This window comes from Botrytis cinerea, chromosome 16, assembly GCF_000143535.2.
Source record: "Botrytis cinerea B05.10 chromosome 16, complete sequence".
Lineage (NCBI taxonomy): Eukaryota > Fungi > Ascomycota > Leotiomycetes > Helotiales > Sclerotiniaceae > Botrytis > Botrytis cinerea.
Window position 1 is genome coordinate 1,291,007 of NC_037325.1, and position 19,008 is coordinate 1,310,014.

General features: G+C 43.7%; 7 protein-coding genes across 8 annotated transcripts; 5 read left to right on the top strand and 2 right to left on the bottom strand.

The window, feature by feature from the left end:
* Positions 1–2,290: 2,290 nt before the first annotated feature.
* Positions 2,291–4,666, top strand: BCIN_16g03440 (hypothetical protein). The gene is made up of 3 exons (XM_001550719.2): positions 2,291–3,404; positions 3,503–3,562; positions 3,619–4,666. The coding sequence occupies exons 1-3, from the start codon at positions 3,124–3,126 to the stop codon at positions 4,274–4,276; spliced, it is 999 nt and encodes a 332-aa protein (XP_001550769.1). The 5' UTR covers positions 2,291–3,123; the 3' UTR covers positions 4,277–4,666.
* A 334-nt stretch (positions 4,667–5,000) lies between these two features.
* Positions 5,001–6,534, top strand: BCIN_16g03450 (hypothetical protein). The gene is made up of 2 exons (XM_001550718.2): positions 5,001–5,271; positions 5,351–6,534. The coding sequence occupies exons 1-2, from the start codon at positions 5,179–5,181 to the stop codon at positions 6,230–6,232; spliced, it is 975 nt and encodes a 324-aa protein (XP_001550768.1). The 5' UTR covers positions 5,001–5,178; the 3' UTR covers positions 6,233–6,534.
* A 2,081-nt stretch (positions 6,535–8,615) lies between these two features.
* BCIN_16g03460 (hypothetical protein) lies at positions 8,616–9,842 on the top strand. The gene is made up of 3 exons (XM_001550717.2): positions 8,616–8,897; positions 8,946–9,161; positions 9,263–9,842. The coding sequence occupies exons 1-3, from the start codon at positions 8,647–8,649 to the stop codon at positions 9,612–9,614; spliced, it is 819 nt and encodes a 272-aa protein (XP_001550767.2). The 5' UTR covers positions 8,616–8,646; the 3' UTR covers positions 9,615–9,842.
* A 58-nt stretch (positions 9,843–9,900) lies between these two features.
* BCIN_16g03470 (hypothetical protein) lies at positions 9,901–11,301 on the top strand. Of its 2 annotated transcripts, XM_001550716.2 has the most exons (2): positions 9,901–11,067; positions 11,197–11,301. In XM_001550716.2, exons 1-2 carry the CDS (start codon positions 10,237–10,239, stop codon positions 11,236–11,238), a joined length of 873 nt encoding a protein of 290 aa, XP_001550766.2. In that variant the 5' UTR covers positions 9,901–10,236; the 3' UTR covers positions 11,239–11,301. The 2 variants fall into 2 exon arrangements, with proteins under 2 accessions (XP_001550766.2, XP_024553909.1); XM_024698092.1 differs by having other exon boundaries at positions 9,901–11,301.
* A 261-nt stretch (positions 11,302–11,562) lies between these two features.
* On the bottom strand, positions 11,563–13,952 carry Bcpus1. Its single transcript, XM_001550715.2, has 3 exons — positions 13,692–13,952; positions 12,049–13,641; positions 11,563–11,998 (listed from the first exon to the last, which is right to left on the bottom strand). The coding sequence occupies exons 1-3, from the start codon at positions 13,835–13,837 to the stop codon at positions 11,842–11,844; spliced, it is 1,896 nt and encodes a 631-aa protein (XP_001550765.1). The 5' UTR covers positions 13,838–13,952; the 3' UTR covers positions 11,563–11,841.
* A 184-nt stretch (positions 13,953–14,136) lies between these two features.
* On the top strand, positions 14,137–16,437 carry Bctfa1. Its single transcript, XM_001550714.2, has 3 exons — positions 14,137–14,631; positions 14,690–14,785; positions 14,839–16,437. Exons 1-3 carry the CDS (start codon positions 14,537–14,539, stop codon positions 15,995–15,997), a joined length of 1,350 nt encoding a protein of 449 aa, XP_001550764.1. The 5' UTR covers positions 14,137–14,536; the 3' UTR covers positions 15,998–16,437.
* An 85-nt stretch (positions 16,438–16,522) lies between these two features.
* Positions 16,523–18,821, bottom strand: Bccys4. Its single transcript, XM_024698093.1, has 2 exons — positions 18,129–18,821; positions 16,523–18,081 (listed from the first exon to the last, which is right to left on the bottom strand). Exons 1-2 carry the CDS (start codon positions 18,386–18,388, stop codon positions 16,734–16,736), a joined length of 1,608 nt encoding a protein of 535 aa, XP_024553910.1. The 5' UTR covers positions 18,389–18,821; the 3' UTR covers positions 16,523–16,733.
* Positions 18,822–19,008: the final 187 nt, after the last annotated feature.

Below are 19,008 nucleotides of genomic sequence, written 5' to 3' on the forward strand. Positions count from 1 at the left end.
GCATGTCAAAAGTTAAAAGAATGGAAGTGGGTATGTTTGAGACAAGATGATGGTATCATGGTATGGTCTCACATGCAATCAAGACAGTGTTGCATATGCAGTGGCGGTAAACAATGGAACTCTCAGGGTGTCTCGGTTCACGAGCATTAAGAGAGAGAGAGAGAGAGAGAGAGAGAGAGAAGTCGTTTACGAAGTAGTTTTCCTGTTTACATCATCATTTGATTCACATCGGTGCCTCGTAGATCGTACATCGCAGAAACATGTGCGTATGACACGCTTCAAGTTACGAAAGAGCCTATGAGGGAATACATTCTTCGACTCGATTGGTATCAAAAAATCGAGAAAGGATTGGATGGGAAGAGATCAAACGGTCGAGGCCGACAGATTGAAAACATTTGGTTGGATCTACCATGGACCCGTGGTGTTGTGACAATGTGAAGGGACTTGACGGACTTGAGGGAGTGGGGAACTACCCCCGTCCCTTCATTTTGAGTGGAGCGATTGATTATCTCTCCTTGAAGTCTAGGACCTTCTTGGATAATCCGCAAATTCATTTTGGGAAATCCGAGAGTTCCATCAAGTGGGGGTCACTTGTCTTGATGGATCCTGGAGCGGGTACGAGATATTCTAGAATCGGGCTTCAAATCTATAAGATTATCCAGTCAGATCTTAGTGAACGGACACATTTATGGAACGATGGAACATTAGAAAAAAAGATTACTCACGAGTAGAAGAGCGAAAATTCAAGTATGAGGAAAAGCGTCGCAGCCTTTGAGCAAGTGCATTGGGTATACGAACACTATTGTTCTTATTATAGCTCCGATGTGATGTGTTGTAATGATGCACAAGATGGCCAAAGAACCAAGAAGGGCCAGAACAGATAGAATGAATGTGTTTACTAGCTGGTGACGACCCCGATGATGCTAAGATGACTGATTGATCTTGTGCGTTGGGTTGAATTGGGGCTTTGAAATTGAAGAGTACGTACTCTGTGCTAACGAAAGGAAACCCTGATGATGCAATTCAGGGAAGAGTTGATATAATGTAATGCAATGTAATAAAGATACTTGACAGAAGAAACACCTGGTAGACTAACCTAGATAGATAGATACCTAGGTGCTTGATACAAAATGCCCATTGTCTAATTTCTAATACCACACCATCCAACAGCTAAATGGTATCATTTCAACGTTGAAAAATACAATTTGCATAAAAGTTACAACATCAGCGTACATCCACTACACGTAGGTATCATACATATCCTCAAACACAGGAATCTCGGAATCCCACACTTCCAAGTTGACAACCTTAAGCGGTTCCTCCGGAAGCGAGACTAGAAGTAGCCACGGTCCACGCCATTCCATTGCACTTGAGCGGTCAAGAAGAGCCAGACGTGTCTACGGAGTCCTTTTGAAGAGAAGGGCATCCATCGTACCCCTACAAAACTCTAATAAAAGGTAGTGGGATTCGAAACAAAACGTTTGTGCGTACCGTACGGATTGTGGATAGAGATGCAAAGGGGCATGGAAAGCTAGAGTAATACTGTGTACAAAGCATCAAGCATCAGGCAGGCCAGCACAGTTTCGATAGGATCCAGTTCGACATATCAAGTCATCACCGATTGCTAGACCAGACCAGACCGGACCATACCATCCATACCATGCCGTCTATGCCATCTCAACAAATATCATACTTTGATGGGAGCATCTCATATTGCAACCCAAACCATACTGTGCATAGCAATCCCGTACTATTGTTAGACAATACAGAATATCTCCTCGTGCAAAAGTTCCCGTGCAACCTTAACTATCTATCGCCGTACCTACTCACGAAGGAGGACGGATGACACAATTTCGTCTTCTGATTCTTCCTTTTCTCCTCATTCAATAGTCTTGACACTCCCGCTTCCCCCTTTTTTCCTTTTTCTTTGACTACCGAGACCAGTTCTCGAGGTTCAACAAAGAGATCGCAAAGATCATCCAAGACTTTCCAGGTTGTACCTCTTGCTACAACCACTCCGCACATGGATCTCACCCACAGTGCCGCATTCAATTAATACTTCCCGCTTCAGTTAATCGATAAGATCTTCTCTCTTTTTTTTCCCAACAGACCAGCCAATATAATCCTTTCAAGGGTCTCCCAAAGGCGTCCACACTAGGCACGCCAACAATCCTATTGGGTGGCCAGCGTTTACGAGGGAGGGGAGCGGAGGGTATCAGCCAAAGATACAATTGGAACGAAGCACGCAATTATCATTATATACATCGTATAACGTTATATGCTTTCCCTCGGATGCTTATATACAATGCCCCCCGTCTCCGTCTTCAATTTCACACAGTTCTCTCACTCTCTCTTTCGCCGTCGTAAATCCGGATTCCGAACGCACATTTAAACTCCATGGACGGAAAGTAACGAGTTGATAAATCGTATATCTCAACCCCCATTCCCCCCACCAGCACCAACATACTGCACTGTCAAGATATTGGTCAATTCACTTTGCCCAACACATCGACCGTCTTGTGTCTCGTTTCCGCATCGCAGCATTTCGTCCATTTCGCTCACCTCCATCCATCCAGCCATCCCACTCTTCCGCTTTCGCCCATTAATTTCCCTCGGGAGTCATATCGGTAGAAATATCAGTCTCTTATCAGCACGGATTCAAATACATACGACTAGCACTATCTATCTCCCTAGTATCTATCTATCTCCCTAGTCCCACCCACTATTACAATAAAAAGACCGTTCATAGAGTCACAACGCCAGAATCTTTCCAATCGCCAATCGAGATTATATAAAAAGAAATCCCATCCTTGATTTGATTTTGATTTGCATTTGATCTTGATTCTGATCATCTCATCACATCATCCTGGATCTCGTCCATTTGATCTTCCTCACCTGGACCGTTCCAATTCACCATCACGAGAAACATTCACAAGACCCAGGCCAACCAGGGAAGAACCCGTCCGGAGAACTTATCTACGACATACGACATACGACATATAAGATACCCAGATATATTTTACCTTCACACACAACCAACAATTCGTATCGAACGTCTTCGACGATTCCCTTCTCTCTGATATCCTATATCCAAAGGAAGAACCCGTCTTCCGAACTGCCAAAATGGCACACTCAACAAGACCATCCGCTTCCCGAACACACACTGCTCCTTCACTTGCTCTATCTCCACGAACGAGCTCCGAAAAAACCACAGACAAGAAATCCCATCACGTACGCAGAAAGTCGGGAAAGGAATTCGCGGTAGTAGCGGAAAAGAGAACTAGTCGACCTACCACTTTACACCGAAGGACTACACCCCAAGTCATTACCAAGGCTGCCAGAAGCAAGGAGAGGGAAAGTCAACACGCGGAGAAAGATAACGGGGAGAGCTTTCCACAGTTCTGGTAAGTTCAACTCGATCGTCAGATGATGACGACGCCTAGGATTGGGAAAAGGCGGGGTGCATAATGGTGGCTGAACCGAGACTGACAAATTATCACAGTATGACCTGCGAAAAGCAATTTACACCTCCCAACAATACCTTTCTCTATTGCTCTGAGCAGTGAGTATCCTAATCTACACATTTTACACAGAACAAATCACTAACAAGTTTCATAGATGTCGTGTTCATGATCAAGCACCAACATACACTTCTCGATCAAACCCATATGCAACTGCACCAAACTCTCCACCGTTGACTCCATTCTTGTCAAGTGCAACTCTATACTCTCCGGAAGAACCTCGAGACATTGTGCCGCGACTCTCCCCTACACAATCTAGACCTCGATCATACTTCAACTCATCACCATACCCAACCGATTACTCCGTCTCATACCACGTCCCCTCCTCATCCCTCCCAGCATCCCACTTCTATACTTCATCCCAAGCCAATACACATTCATCGAGCGCCTTGGAGAGCTTAAGAGAGTTAGCCACAGCGCTTCCCCGAACACATCAACCACACGAACCAGAATCTCCACCAACTACTACACTCTCGAGGACTTCTTCTCAAGTCTGGAACTACATGCCATTCACAACCAAAACCACAACACCTACACCCCTCGTCACACCCGGCAACTCATACTCCAACAGTGGCGCCAGCCATTCCGCTCGTCGAAGCCGAGAAGATTTATATTCTTTCGGGGCTAGTCAAACATTCACCAACACCGGTGGTATGGGTATGGATCGTCCTTTGCCACCTCGAAGTGGTCCAGGTGGCTATGTACATCGACCTAGAAGTATTGATCTGGTTACACCATTCACACCTGGTGTTTAAACCGAGATGAGAGAAAAAGAAGCAACGCTCGAGAGGAGCACATAGTATACGTTATTTGAGTTTGTTATAGATATTTGAGTCTCCAAGCATTGCGAGCATTACATTATCGTTGTAGATATAGGATTATTATCAAACAGGAACATTGGAATTGGTATGGGCATTCGGCATACGCGCGCGAGCATCACAGACAGCTAGCAAGGAAATTGTGAAGGAGTTAATCATGGAATCTAAAAATGGGCGGGTCAATTTACATGCATAATGCATTATGGGTATGAAAAAAGGACGGAATGGTATGAAATGGAATGGAATGGGTAAATACTTGGGGATTAGATTAGAGCCTGCAATAGCTCTACATCGCTTTAGTTAAAAATTAAATACACACCTTTAACAAATCATTTTAATGTCTAACTATGACTTGAATCTCGTGAAATGAAACCATGCGATATGATTTATGGGGACTTGATATTCCATTTGAACTTTGGCGAATTGTATGACATCTCATCTTTCGAATCTCGAATCTCGAATCTCATACAGTTTTATGGCTCTTCAGGCTGTTTCATCCCATACAACCAATAGTTCATTCACTCATTCATTCGGGTATGAAAGGTTCTCTATCAAATTCCCTCCTCTCACCCATCACGTGCAAAAACGAGCGAAAAGCCCCGATGTGTAACCGAGATAGTGGTAGTGGGGTCTATATCTCGACAAGTTTCGTCTCGAATTTGGAGTTTTAAATCGACGACGCCTATTCAACGAGATCATAATCTAAGTGTGGTGTTGTGTTAAAACTGTATTGCGATTTGTTGAAGTGTGTTGGATGTTGGATGCTTTCAGAGGTTAGATCTATATAGGAAGGAAAAATTGAGATTGAGATTGAGATTGAAAAGGGAAGAGGCGGAAAAATGACGTCGAAATTTATAACGAATGATGGTGTGTCTATTGCGTATAGCGATACGGATTCGCAGAATGAGAAAGGACTGGAATGCTTGATTCTTGTGAGTGGTTTCTGAACATGGAAAGATTTTCAATCAGACTCTCGCTGGGAATTACTCGTGTCACTAACAAATCACACAGTTGCATGGATTTACTGGTTCGAAAGATGTTTGGCAAAAGAATATAACTGCCTTGCGGAAAGCATACCGTGTTATTGTACCGGATCTGAGGGGTCATGGAGATAGCCAGAAACCAAAACATGGATATCATGTTAGTCGTCTCGCGATGGATTTGCATGAACTCACACAGCATATTATCACTTCATCGGCTGCCAGCCCAAAGGGCACTCGAGTAGACAAGAAGTTCCTTGCTATTGGCGGCAGTCTCGGATGTGCTATCTTATGGAGTTATGCTGAGCTTTTTGGGACCAGCTTGTTTAGGAAAATGATGTTTGTGGATCAGAGTCCTCTTCAAAATTCGTCGTTGGATGGTTGGGATAGCCGGTTTTGTAACCGCGGTATGAATAGTCCGTGGGCAATTGCTTCGCTTCAGAAGACGCTGGAGTTGGCGCCGGAAATGGCACATCATGGAACTATTGCGGCTTGTTTGGGATATCGATATGCACCTCTCGAAGCGGAGGTGGGACTTCGGGCGCAGAAGGATATGGATGATGATGAGGCTTTTTTCTTAGGAGAGGCACTTAAGGGGGATGGAAGATGGTTGGGAAAACTTATGGAGGATCATACGGCGAAGGATTGGAGAGATAGTCTTCGTGCTTGTTTTGGACCCGAGAGTGGGAGTGAGACGGAGGTTTTGGTGGTAGGTAGTAGTAGGAGTGGATGCTTTCCTGCAGAGGGAGTAATGAAGATTGTGGAATTTATAAATGAGGGGTTGGAAGCTGGTGGAGAGAGCAAGGAAGGAAAGGCACGGGGTGTAGTAGTTGATTGGGGCGGCCATTGGTGTTATTGGGAGGACCCGGAGAAGTTTAACAACTTGGCATTGGAATTCCTAGGAGGCAATTAAAGAATGAATCAGAAAATTACGCACCAGCATAGCAAAATGGATGGAGCAGGTAGCATGAAGAGAAATCACATAGGTATTTGGTCCTGCATTGTCTCAAGAATTTTCAACGGTCGAAAAGTGTTCGATCGGGAAATCTAATTTGATGTTTGGGAGGGAGACTTTGATACTCTAGGCTATGTGTATAATTGAATGTTTCACTTTTCTTGTTGGTAGTTAATTGAATGCTGGGTATGGGTTGCTCTTTTTCTTTCTAAAATTTCTATATTTTTTTTTTAAAAAAAAAAAAATATCCACAATACCCACAATATCCACAATATCAACAATATCCTACTCTATCTTTATCTCTATTTTCATCTTCATTTCCATTTCTATTTCCATCTCTATCTCTCTATCCTCTGACAAATATATTCTCTAAACCCCCAGAGTCTGTCACATACGACCATAGACTGAAGAGAATTGGGCATCCCGTCCGCTCTGCCATACACAAGCTTCAGATCGGTAGATTAGTAGTTGGGTGGGTGACCACCAGCGAATCCCTACTGTTGTATGTTCTTTTTTGTTTTTTTTGGAGAGGGTGGGGGGATAGGAGGAATTTGTTTAATTTTTAGGGGGAAGGGAGGATGGAGATGGAGAGTTTGAATACGCATCCATACCCCATATCATACCGTTTCATGATGTCATTTTTTTCATCCATCCATCTTATCTCATCTCATCTTGACAAAATTCATGGATGAAATGACATCATCTATCATGAATCTGCTGCTAACTTACTTTAACTGTCTCATCTCTTCAATCTTCAAAATGATCTCATCTCACACTTTGTTGGGGGGGGGAGGGGGAAAAAAAAAACTCTTCTTCAAAGACTAGTTAGTTAATTAATTGATATATTAACCTTACGAACTTGTAAGTTGTAGGTGGGTAAAGAAGCTGGCTAAATAGTCGCAGTGTAGCTTTGAAATGGATGATCTGATATTATAATGTAGGTAGGTGTTGAGGATGATGGCAAAATAATGTTGAAACTGATGTTGAAACTTTTCTTGGGGGCGTTGGAAGGAAGGAGAGGGAGGTTAGAGGAAAGGGGAGAGGTGTTGTATTTGAGTGTAAATCTCATATATATATATATATATATATAGCTAGCTATCAATATAACGGGCTCGCTTATCTTATTATTATTATTGTTGTTGTTATTGTTGTAGGGAGAAAAAGATCTGTCGTCTGAAAAGCTCTTTCGGTCTTCTGTCTTCTCGCTTCTTGCTTCTCGCTCGCGTGTAGTAGATTCTGTTCTTGGTTTAATAGCGCTATCTCTATCGTTGCTGAAGTCTTCGCTGATTGTTCTAGTATCTTTGTTGTATAGATGGTATAGCTAGTTGCGGGGAAGGGGGAAGGGGGAGAGTGAATTAGAGTTGTTTTTCTTGGATTTCATAGTATACTATACCTACTATTACTCGCTTCCCGGGTTTCTCTCTATTAATCAATTTTATCGTCTTTTAGTGTTTCCGCTCCTGTTTCGCACTCGGCATCGCTCTATCAGTCCTGGCTCAGACAGCTTAAAGCTTTTTCTCCTGTGGTCTTCCCACCCAGGATGTCTCTCACTTCGTCTACCCGCACATGGTGTATATCATACCCGTTCTTCCGCCGCTTTCTTTTTCCCCCTTTAGAAGTTTCTTGGTTCCCTTTTGGTTTTGCTTCTTGGCAGAATCTATTCGGGTATTTTGGTTTGATAGATGTTTGATTCTCTTGTTACTAGATTTGATCGGTGAATTGAGTATTTGTAGATCAATGGATAAGTACGTTTAGATAGCTTTATTACTCGGTGTGGTGGGTGATAGTATTATTGTTTACGAAGGTATTTTTGTATAGCTCACAAGAGGGAAGTTTAGACGGTGATGATGTAATGTTTTAGCGAATGAAGCATGAGCTTTAGGGATTGGAATGGGATAGAATTGGATGAGATGATGGACTAGCAGACTAATTCAAGCTTTCAGCTTTTGAAAAAGCATCGGTCCTCAAGAATGGTTTGTTTTTTGATGGAACGGATTATTTCTAGAATATTTGCGAGCTTCTTCCACGAGTCATAAACAATCTCGTTGTGTTGTTCAGACCTTGAATAGTACTGGGTCCTAGATGATAGACAGCCTCAAGAACTTTCTTGAGGTTATTTGTCTTGTTTATTGCCAATTGTTTGTAATCCCATAACTCTTCTTCATAATGATTGATTCGGATTCAACAATACAAGAAAACCAATATCCAACTGTAACACAAAATACTGTCGAATATAAACTGTCCTAGTCTATCTTCAGCTCCCAAGTATTACGTACCATGCACGTGATTCCCCACTAATTTCTCCCAAACCTCACCTCCTTTTCTTTCTCCCGCCAAACCCGACATGTACCTAAACATCACATTTCATCAACATGCTTATTTACGCTTTCGCATTGATACCTCTTTACGTCCTAGTATGGGTGCCTCTTTCTCAAGTAATCTACGGTCGTCAATCTGCTCTTCATGAACCTCTTGATTTGAACTCTTCATTAATTGCAAGTGATGAACCCCTATTCTGCCCAGAGGATAGTTACAAGACGTATATCATTAGTCGAGAACCACTCATGATATATATTGACGGATTTTTGAAAGCGAATGAAAGTAAACATTTGGTTGATGTTAGGTGTGTTATTTATTCTGATGAAATGAACAAGAGAGACTGATGAGATAGTGAGCCGCTTTATGAACCGTCAACTGTTTCTCACGGACAGGAAGTTACCATTGATCCTTCAGTTCGGAATTCTGAAGTGGCGGTTTTAGAGAGGGATGAGGTGGTCAGGTGTATTGAGCATAGAGCGAGGGCATTTCAGGGGTGGAGGGGCGAGATGGGGATTGAGAAGTTGAGGACGCAGAGGTATGGGGTTGGAGGACATTATGGGATGCATTTGTAAGTTTTGGGGGATTGACGAAGGCTTCTGTCTATTTTCTATCAGCACGGATCTTGAAAGAAAGATAGCATGAACACGCGGGCTAATAACTAGGAAATAGCGATTGGAGCGGAGGTAAACGTGGCATAGACCGATTTAGTACTTTCATGGTCTATGTCGACGTATCCTCTGATATCGAAGGTGGAGGAACGGAATTCCCACGTATCGTGGGACCAAAAGGAGGAAGGTGGGAGGACTTCCTGGAAACTACGGAAGCATTGGATCCAAGAACTGGAGAAAATGTAACAGTAGAAGGGGTGACATTCAAACCAATCAAGGGAAATGCCGTATTCTGGGAAAATACTGACAACAACGGGAGGGGCTATGATGAAACATGGCACGCTGGTCTACCGGTGGAAAAAGGCTCGAAAGTAGGGTTGAATATTTGGAGTTATGGGAGGACCATTAGATGAAGATGCGGAGAGAAGAGTGAATGAGAAATAGCGCGCGTTGAATACTGGTGTACAAGGCATAACCGAAGTGGAGTGAATAGATCGGTACATATGGATTTAGTATATTCCATTATGACTCAACCTTGAAGGTTACAATTGTTGTAGGAAATCAGATACAACAAGTAAGCAAATTTGCTAGATGGAGAAATCATCTCGAGGTTCTCAGAATATCACGACGAAAATCTTCCAATTCTTTAGCTTGTGATTCCATTCACCTTTCAATAACCTCCTGCTGGTAATTTTTGTCGGGGGTTTCTTTTACTTTCAATATAAATTGAAAAGAGCTTGATTTCAGAAACAGTCCTACCTACCTACACACACAGAAGCCTTAATCAAATACCTCCAAGGAGATCGAACTCTAGTATTCCAAGCCATTTGTGTGGAACAAACAACGAACAGCGAGCAACGCAAACACATCCACCTACCTACTTTATTTTCAGCATCGATGTCGCAGAGCAAGTGGCACTGATTGCAAGTTTTCATATCAAACGGACCAGACCCAACGATCTATCCAAGATCTTACAAACTCCAGGAATATCACAGCCATACCACAGATACACTCAACGAAACTCCAACTACAAAAATGGCAGCCAACGCCTCCGCCCATTCCGACCTCGTAACACTACATGCAAACCTCCACGCGCTTCTCATCAAATTCTCCCTCTCCCTCCATCTCACCTCTCCATCTCTAAAATCTTCCCACAACCCAACCCAACAATTCGCTACAACCCCCAACCGTCTATCCACCCACCGTCTCCCACCCTCCATCTACACCTACAAAAACAACCCCAACGACCCCCTCGAAGTCCTCTACACCCTCTCCCCACCAGCCTTCCACTATCTCCCCCGCAGCACGCTTCTCCCGCCCCAAATCCTCCGCAAAGGCTTTATCGAGACCGCCGAAAACAATCCTCCGCTCCTCTCAGGAACTCGAATGCAAATCATGGTGATTCCGCGCGGAGTACGGAAAATCATCGTGCACTTTCTGGTCTACGATCCGGTGCGCAAGGAAACGAAAAAAGATGCGCAAATTTCGCCTCTGTCTTCTATCTCCTCGTCGACTTCCTCGAGAGATGATGGTAAAGAAATTCCTCATAAGCTGCGCAAGAAAGCGAGCAAGATCTTAAATCCACAGCCGAAAAGAAGAGATTATCCGACGAAACGGAGATCGACGAGTCGGTTTGCAAGTGCGAATGCGAATGCGAATGTAAATATAAATGTGGATGTGGATGGAAGAGCGGGGTGTAATGTGAGTGTGAATCCGAGTCAGAATTTGGACGGGATGGAAATTGAAGTTGTGAAGAAAAAACAGGTGTCAGAGATGGATGTGGAAAGGAAAGAGGATAGAGAGGGAGAATACGTGGTGATGAGACGGGTTGTGAAGTTACCGAGGAAGGTTTGGTGTGGGAGGAATGTAAGTTCTTTTTGCTTTTCTTCTTTTCGATTCTTTTTAAGATCATCTGTCTTTGAGAGGAGAATCGATGAGTATTGGGGTCTGCGCCTGGAAAGAGAGGAATGCTGATATTGGATCTCAATGATTTAGTGTCAGGATAAGTTCGAACAGTTGTTTATCAGAAGGACTTGAGACCATCGGGCGATATGGATACGTATGAGAAGAGGTAATAGGATGTGATGTGTGGAAATCGCAGGCTGATCTGGTGAGACAGATTGCAAGCCATTATGGAGATCAATACAGAGCTTCGTTCTTTGTGTTTTGATATAGAATGGGTGGGACGGTAGGACAACTCCTGATATTACAAAGTAAAGAGACAGTATGAAGTGACTGGTTCTGATTGTATGAGGAAGCCCGGTTGCAAGATAAATAATGATTGAGAATTGGGTTGTTGGAGCGATTTTGAGAGGGGAGATACAAGGTCCAGAGCGGCATAATGAATGAAGAAAAGGATGATGTAATTACATGAATTAAGAAAGGAGCTGAAATGAAACGAGTGGAACCAAGAGTCGTTATCTGTAAGAGCAAGTCAAGTTTGCTTTTTGTATCGTGTTGTGATCTATGGACAATTCCAGATTCTGCAATCTAGCTAGAATTCTCTTGTTCTGTCTTTCTGTTGTACAACCTACTTCACGCCGCCTGTATTGAGACCTGCACTCAATGCCTGTAGCTTTTGTGTTTTAAGAGGTCCCCTCTGCAATTTTTTATCTATCTTTTCCAAAATCCAGATAGCAATCAACCTTCCTCGCCATTGACATCAGCCTCATCATCACTGGCATCTAGAACATCCTTATCTGCACCACGTTGTCTTCCAGCAGAAATGCCTGACGCTGTTAGCCATAAGAAGTAATCGCTTCGATGATGATCTAAATGATGAAAAAATGTATGAAATCTATCACTTTGTTAGTTTGCTCTTCACATTTCGAAGGATGATAGACTTACTGATTTTCAGCATTCTCCACTCTGAAAATTCTATCATAGATCTCTCTCTGCTTGAACTCATCCATCTTCTCTCTATACTTCTCAAAGTCTAACTTCTCCCTGTCGAAATCCTTCGCAATTTTCTCGTTATAATTGTGAAAAACCGGGGCTTCTAATAGTAAACCTAAACTTGGGGCTTTTGGTATACTAATCTTAGCAGCAGTATAAGTTTCCTTGATGAGCTCCATTGGCGAAGCACATCGTACCACTAATGCTGCCATGGCTACCATTTTTCGGATTTGATGCATCATGAATGATTGACCATGAACTTTCAGTGAAAGCCATTCTGTATCATGAATGATAATAGGTTGTGTTCCAATCTTGAAAGATTTAATGTGTCGTTTAGAAGAGGCATCTTTAAAGCTTTTGAGGATGGTATAGTTGTGAAAATTATAAGTGCCGACGTATTGGTTGAGAGCTTCTTGTACTCGTTCTCTACGAGATTCATGTATGCGATATGCTTTCTTGGCCTTAATGTAAGCTGCTTTTACTTCTTTGACAGCCTTCTCCAGAGGTGTAAGAATCGATTTCGAAATTTCTTGAGCACCATCTGTTTCTAGCTTAACTTCTTCGTTTTGATTAGTATCATCCTTTACTTCTGGTGCTTCGGTAGCTTGGACTCCTTGCATAGCTTCTGAATCCGTCTTCACCTCTGCTGCAACTTCGACTGCTGTAGGCTCTTCAAGTACTGATCCGTCACCGGTTTCCCCTTCAGTCTTTATTGCAGGTTCTCCTTGAGCCTGTTCATTGACTTCTTCCTTGATTTCAGAGTCTTCCTTAGCTTCTGCTTTATTCTTCTTGATGTTCTTTCCGATTGGCTCATTGGACTCCTCAGCAGCATGAATAGCTTCCATAACATCCGCTGCTAATTGGGGATCCAAATTATCGAGAATGGGTTGTACAAATTCCTTCTCGGCATCGGCCCAAAACGATACAGCATCTTCTTGAAGTTTATTATAGTTCTCCAAAACACCTTCTTTTTCAGCGGCCTGAAGCAACTCCTTTCCAAGAAAACTCTTAGGATGAGGTGGGATGAATGAGTAGGTTGGGATTAAGTATTCGTACCATCTCGAGTCGCACATTTGGTAGCAATTGAAAGATCCAGTAGTTCTTTCGATACCCCAGACTCGAATTTGATCTGGTAAATGTGAATTGATGTTTTCAACAACTTTTGGGTCTTCGATGATGAGTTTCAAGGAGAGAACGTTGCCAGCTGCGTGAACGCCCTTATCAGTTCGCGCGCATCGAATCAAAGCTGACTTTTTGGGATCATTTGCGTTAGCTTTCGAAATCGCACCGGCAGCAACAAAAGCCTTGAACATGTCACCCTCAATCGTCTTCTCCTTGGTATTAATTTGCAAGCCTTTGTATCCTGTTCCTGCATAGCCAATCATGACGGCGACTTTGTGTTTTGGTTTTCGTACTTCGCTTTCGATTTCTTCCTTGGAGAATTCCGTACTAAACGCTGTTGGCTCCGATTCTCCATTGTGTACCGTCTTTCTGCGTTTCGATGCTTGGTCGTCGTCATTTCGATCTCTCTTTGGTCCTTGCCGACTAAATAATGTTAGACAAGATGAATTGGGAGGTTCAAGATCTCGACTGACTTATATTCCTTGCGACCCATCTCTGGCTTTCTACCACCTCTGGAGCCACCTCTGGAATTTCCTCTGCCGCCTCTGCCAAAACCTCCCCGCCCCCGCCCTCGTCCTCCTCCACCGCGGTGACCTCCGGATTGTGCGTTCGCCTCCATAATTGACGTGGTTACCCGAACTTCGGCGAGACGTGCGAATGAATTTTTCAACAATTGCAAAATGCGCATAGATCGCGTACGTGAAGCTGAAAAATAAAACAACCTGATAAACTACCAATGTGATATGGCCCATGAATATTTCTCCCAATAATTTTTAGCTTCTTGGTCCGAGCTTCGACCAATAACTGTCGACTTTCACACAATTAACCCTGCAACTCGATGTGCTTTATTGGTGGCTTACATAATTAACATGGACACACTACTGCACCTATACCTCATCTCACTCAGCCTTGCCAATTGAAGCACCCAATATTCATTCATTCACTTTATCTCCTGCCATCAACAATCGTATCAAATTTTTATTCAACCAACTCCCTGCCATTGTGAGCCATACAGCCACCCTCCCACACACTCTCAACAGCAGATACAAAGGGAATCAACTCGTCTTGTTTATGTCTTCGACTTTATTGTCTTGAGGATACAGGACGATCATGGGCATCCTGGACACCGTTTATTAAAATATCTCTTTGTCTTTTTTCGATTCTCTCCTAACGCCTTTGCAAAGTCCATCTTTCAAATACATATTCTACCTCAGCTCGGGACTCTTGGAGACACTCAAAGTCCTGGATCCCTGTTTCCCCAACACCAGACCTAGATTTTGTCTTCCATTCCCAAATTTTTGATTATCCATTCGCAGATATGGATCTCGCCCAGATGTTGGTGCGCTCTTGTATGCGCTCGTTCTACGACACAAAACATATCCTTGTGATCGATGCGCTCGTCATTCACTCCGCGTATGTATTGCTATGAGCGATCTTGGGAGTTCGGGAAAGGAAAATTGACATTTTATAGGTTGCGCGATGATGATTTAGCATATCTGATGAGCATAAACACAAAGGAGCTTCATAAACTCTGTGGAAAATTGAAGGAGGATCGATTTCTTGCAGTGTATGGCAGATAGTCTATTCTGCATTTTGGCTTTTGCTAAGTGGATTGTGTAGGCATTCCCGCCCAGAGATCAAAGAAGGCCAACAACGACCAATTAATCGAACCTACTATTTTATCGATTATCGTGCAACAATCGATGCGATCAAATGGAGAGTCTTCCAGATAGACAAGGCCGTTCAAGGAAACACTGTGCCAGATGACGAGAGAAAGGAATATTTTTGCCCTCGATGCAAATCGGAATGGACCATGTTCGAGGTCTTGGACAAGAGAAATTATGAAGGCTTCTTATGTCATAAATGCGACTACCTTCTGGTACACGATCCTGACAACAACCGCGGGGGACACGAACAGTCATCGAAACTCAATGCACAGTTCAAATTCATCACCGACTTACTCCCAAAAATCGATCAGGTGGTCATCCCTGCGAATACCTTCGAACAAGCTCTCTCAACAGCTCGTAAGGTGGTTCGAGATGAAGCTAATCCCGGCAGTGAAACTGCGCCCGTCGCTCTTTCCTCCGAGCGACCAACTGCTGTTCGTGGTTTGGATAATACTGGACCAACGTCTATCTCAGTTACGTTGACGAATGGAGAAGGACCTACAGCTGCAGATATCGCTGCTGAACAAGCTCGCAAAGAGAAGACGGCTGCTCAGAACGCGTTACCTCAGCATTTCACTCACAGTACTATCACTGGAGAGCAAGTCAAGTTTGCCAATCAACCTACGGCCTCTGTTGGCCCTGCAGTTGACACCAATAAGAAGGATATCAAACCTGACACCGAAGGTAGTGGTGAAGGGACTGAAATTGATGATTATTTTGCGCAACTCAAGGCTGCACAAGCTAAAGAACTTGAACAAGAAGCAGACGAAGAATACGAAACAGACGACGAAGAAGAAGAAGGTTTCGAAGACGTCATTCCAAATGGCACCACATCTGGTGCCGCCACCCCAGCTAGCTCGGTTGGAGGTACAGAAACTAAGCCCAGTGTAACGAGTGGTAGTGGTATTAGCGGTGTTCTAAAGCATTCACGAAATGAAAGTGTTTCAGCAAGTGGAACGAGCACAGGTGGAGGAAGTCCGGTAACAGGACCTAATACACCAAATGAGGATAGACCATTGAAGAGAGTTAGAATTGAAGAGCCAGTTCCAGCAGCACCGGTTATAAAAGATGAAGAGGAAAGCGAAGAGGATATGGAGTTTGAAGACGTTTGATCACGTAGATTCTGGGAAAACGGGGTATGGAAGGGAATGGGAAGGGGAATGGATTCTTACATTACATTACAATGCCTACATACACGATTGGATCAACGGACCAAGAATAGACAGGCATGAAACAGGGGTGGGTATTTGAGCCGTTTTAAATCTCCAATCTGGGGTGGTAGATTGGATGGATGCATGGCGTTGAGGGTGCTTACACGCGTCTAGTTTTTTCAAAAAAAAAATGATGCATGTTGAGGGTGGGCGGAGATCAATTTTCATCTACTATGGCATATATTCAGACCAAACCAGATCAGCCATAATACTTACAAGGTTTGGTCAAGAGTCGTCTGGCTTTTTAGGCTTATAGATAAGCTCGTTCGTTCGCGTGTGCCTAGGACTTTAAAGCTGTCAGACATGAACGAATTGTAAATTGTATGACTAAGCAAGCGACAACGTTTCAATAGCTTCTCAATCACTCTCACATGTGAACGGTGATCATTTCACGACTGCATGGTGTGGAGGGTAAATGTTTGCTGATGAAGCGGGTATCTTTTCTTAGGAAGCTCTACATTTACTAACTACTACATCTATGTCTTTTATTTTTAATGCTCATTTCTCCAATGACCCACCGTAAATGCAGGAGCTCGGTACCATCCCAATAGGTGTTGAAACCCAAAAACACCATCACAGTGCATGCAACACTGCTCCAAAACGCCATTTCCAACCCCGACACGATGCACTTGGTCCCTTAAACCTTCGTTTGCTTGACCATCCAGCTCAGCAAGTCAACCTTTGTGACAACTGCTACTGGTTTTGACAACCCATCAGTCTCACTTCCCTTCTCAGTAACAATCGCGGCACTGTTCCATTCGAAAAATTTACTCAAGGCGGAAATAGGAGTATCGAGTGTGATCTCTACGAATTTACGCTTTGGGGTGGTTTGCTTCTTGCCATCCTTTGTCGTTTCGATACCATTGCTCTTAGGAGGCGAAGAAAGATGACTGATATCCTTGGGGTCGGTGATAACTTCAGGGATGTGGGAGAAATCGAACATGACATCTGAAACTGGGCTTTTTCCGGTTGCGCGACCGCGACTAATCCAACTGAGTAGATTTCCAAGGGTGACAAGACCGACGAGTCTGTCACCTTTTGGAGCGAGGACGGGAAGTTGATCAAAGCCCTTTTCACGCATGGTCTCGACGGCTTCAGAACAAGGGGAGTTGGCGAGGACAGATGTGACTGGTTTGAGGCGGAGGGATCGAAGAGTGGCTCCAGAGTATGGATCTTTCTTGGATTGAGCTTCGACGACTGGGGATGCTGGCAAGGAGGACTCTGGGGTAGGAGGAAGGAGGTCGTTGGCGGCCAACCAGTCGTCATCGGCAAATTTGCTGAGATAACTTCTGATACTATCTGGTAGGATGACGACCACGGTATCGCCTTTACCAAGTCCCAAATCACGGACTCCCTTTACCATAGCTGCAATAGCACTGCCACTGCTACCTCCCACCAAAAGTCCTTCTTCGGCAATCAATCTACGTGCGTAGGCGAATGATTCACGATCATCTGTCTTGTACCACACATCGACAGAATCTCTATCCAAAACATCAGGGATGAAATCGTAACCAATTCCCTCAACCTTGTATGATTCGTTGGCATGTTCTTGATTCAGACTTTCTGGAACTGCAAGTATGGATCCGTGAGGATCTGCTGCAATGATTTTGACATCCTTGTTGTGTTTCTTTAAGCCTTTGGATAATCCAGTAATGGTTCCACCTGTACCAGCTCCTGCGACAACAGCAGTAATCTTACCACCAGTCTGCTCCCATATTTCCTCTGCAGTTCCGAATTCGTGTGCGTTGGGGTTGTTCTCGTTGGCATATTGATCGAGGATGTGAGAGTTTGGAATCTCTTTCAACAATCGTCTTGCTACTCCGATGTGGGACTCGGGAGCATCCCAAGCTGCTTGGGTTGGAGTACGAATGATGGTGGCTCCAAGTGCACGAAGAACAGCAACCTTTTCGGGTGACATCTTTTCGGGAAGAGTAATGATTGTCTTGTAACCTTTGATAGCCCCAACAAGAGCAAGACCAATACCACTAGAGAGTGATTAGAATATATGCCAAAGTGGTATGGAACAACTTACGTGTTTCCACTGGTCGGCTCAATGAGAGTATCTCCAGGCTTTATTCTTCCAGACTTTTCCGCCTCCTCAATCATACGGAGGGCAATGCGATCCTTGATACTTCCGCCAGCATTGAAGAGTTCGACCTTGGCATAGACTTCGGCTTCGATACCCAAGCTCTGTGGGATCTTGTTTAATCGTACCAAAGGAGTGTTTCCAATCAACTCAGAAGCACTCATTGCAAGGACTGGAGCCCGCGCAGGACTAGTAATGGATGCCATGTTGATGACAGTTCTAGATGTTTGAGCTGAAACTCGACGATTTGAAGGTGCTTTCACAAGGGAAGAGGATGAATGAGAAAGAGGGAACGATGGTGATGAAAGAAAAGAAGTAAATGACTGTCTTCTTTAGTATTGGTGATTGATGTCGCAATGTGGAAGGAGAATTTGCTTTAAAATATTTGATTAAAAGCTTGACAATGAAATTCTTCATTGAGTTACCTTTGAGTGCTAGTGAAGGGGAGGGGTCTTTGGCCTGGATAAGCGATAAGACAAAATTCGTGGCAAAATTTGACCGCAAGTAGCCGTCGAGACTGGAGGATGACCTTTACCTTATTAAACCTTCAAACGGACATTTTGGGTGTCTGATGGACGAAGTTGCAAAATGATATGATTTTGAAGATATTGCAGACGAGTATTTTATTTCATGGTTTCCAGGAAGGAGCTCATTGAAATGACTTTTGTTCGAGTTCCATCAATTGCACCACATACCAGATATCTATCCAATAGTCCGCGTAGAGAGTCTGTACATCGTAGAAGCTTTCACATGCTAATTATAGAACTTCAAACACCGGGAACGTTGAGATGCAGCCCCCTTCACCGCCTAAGGCCAAAAGTTCAGA

Coding starts and splice junctions, on each gene's coding strand:
- BCIN_16g03470 (XM_024698092.1), top strand. CDS start 10,237: ATGGCAGCCAACGCCTCCGCCCATTCCGACCTCGTAACACTACATGCA.
- BCIN_16g03440 (XM_001550719.2), top strand. CDS start 3,124: ATGGCACACTCAACAAGACCATCCGCTTCCCGAACACACACTGCTCCT. Junction 3,405..3,502: donor GAGAGCTTTCCACAGTTCTG/GTAAGTTCAACT, acceptor AAATTATCACAG/TATGACCTGCGAAAAGCAAT. Junction 3,563..3,618: donor TTTCTCTATTGCTCTGAGCA/GTGAGTATCCTA, acceptor CAAGTTTCATAG/ATGTCGTGTTCATGATCAAG.
- Bccys4 (XM_024698093.1), bottom strand. CDS start 18,388: ATGGCATCCATTACTAGTCCTGCGCGGGCTCCAGTCCTTGCAATGAGT. Junction 18,082..18,128: donor GAGCCGACCAGTGGAAACAC/GTAAGTTGTTCC, acceptor ATCACTCTCTAG/TGGTATTGGTCTTGCTCTTG.
- Bctfa1 (XM_001550714.2), top strand. CDS start 14,537: ATGGATCTCGCCCAGATGTTGGTGCGCTCTTGTATGCGCTCGTTCTAC. Junction 14,632..14,689: donor GCGCTCGTCATTCACTCCGC/GTATGTATTGCT, acceptor GACATTTTATAG/GTTGCGCGATGATGATTTAG. Junction 14,786..14,838: donor GAGGATCGATTTCTTGCAGT/GTATGGCAGATA, acceptor TGGATTGTGTAG/GCATTCCCGCCCAGAGATCA.
- BCIN_16g03460 (XM_001550717.2), top strand. CDS start 8,647: ATGCTTATTTACGCTTTCGCATTGATACCTCTTTACGTCCTAGTATGG. Junction 8,898..8,945: donor AAACATTTGGTTGATGTTAG/GTGTGTTATTTA, acceptor CTGATGAGATAG/TGAGCCGCTTTATGAACCGT. Junction 9,162..9,262: donor GGACATTATGGGATGCATTT/GTAAGTTTTGGG, acceptor ACTAGGAAATAG/CGATTGGAGCGGAGGTAAAC.
- Bcpus1 (XM_001550715.2), bottom strand. CDS start 13,837: ATGGAGGCGAACGCACAATCCGGAGGTCACCGCGGTGGAGGAGGACGA. Junction 13,642..13,691: donor ATGGGTCGCAAGGAATATAA/GTCAGTCGAGAT, acceptor AACATTATTTAG/TCGGCAAGGACCAAAGAGAG. Junction 11,999..12,048: donor GTGGAGAATGCTGAAAATCA/GTAAGTCTATCA, acceptor ACAAAGTGATAG/ATTTCATACATTTTTTCATC.
- BCIN_16g03450 (XM_001550718.2), top strand. CDS start 5,179: ATGACGTCGAAATTTATAACGAATGATGGTGTGTCTATTGCGTATAGC. Junction 5,272..5,350: donor GACTGGAATGCTTGATTCTT/GTGAGTGGTTTC, acceptor CAAATCACACAG/TTGCATGGATTTACTGGTTC.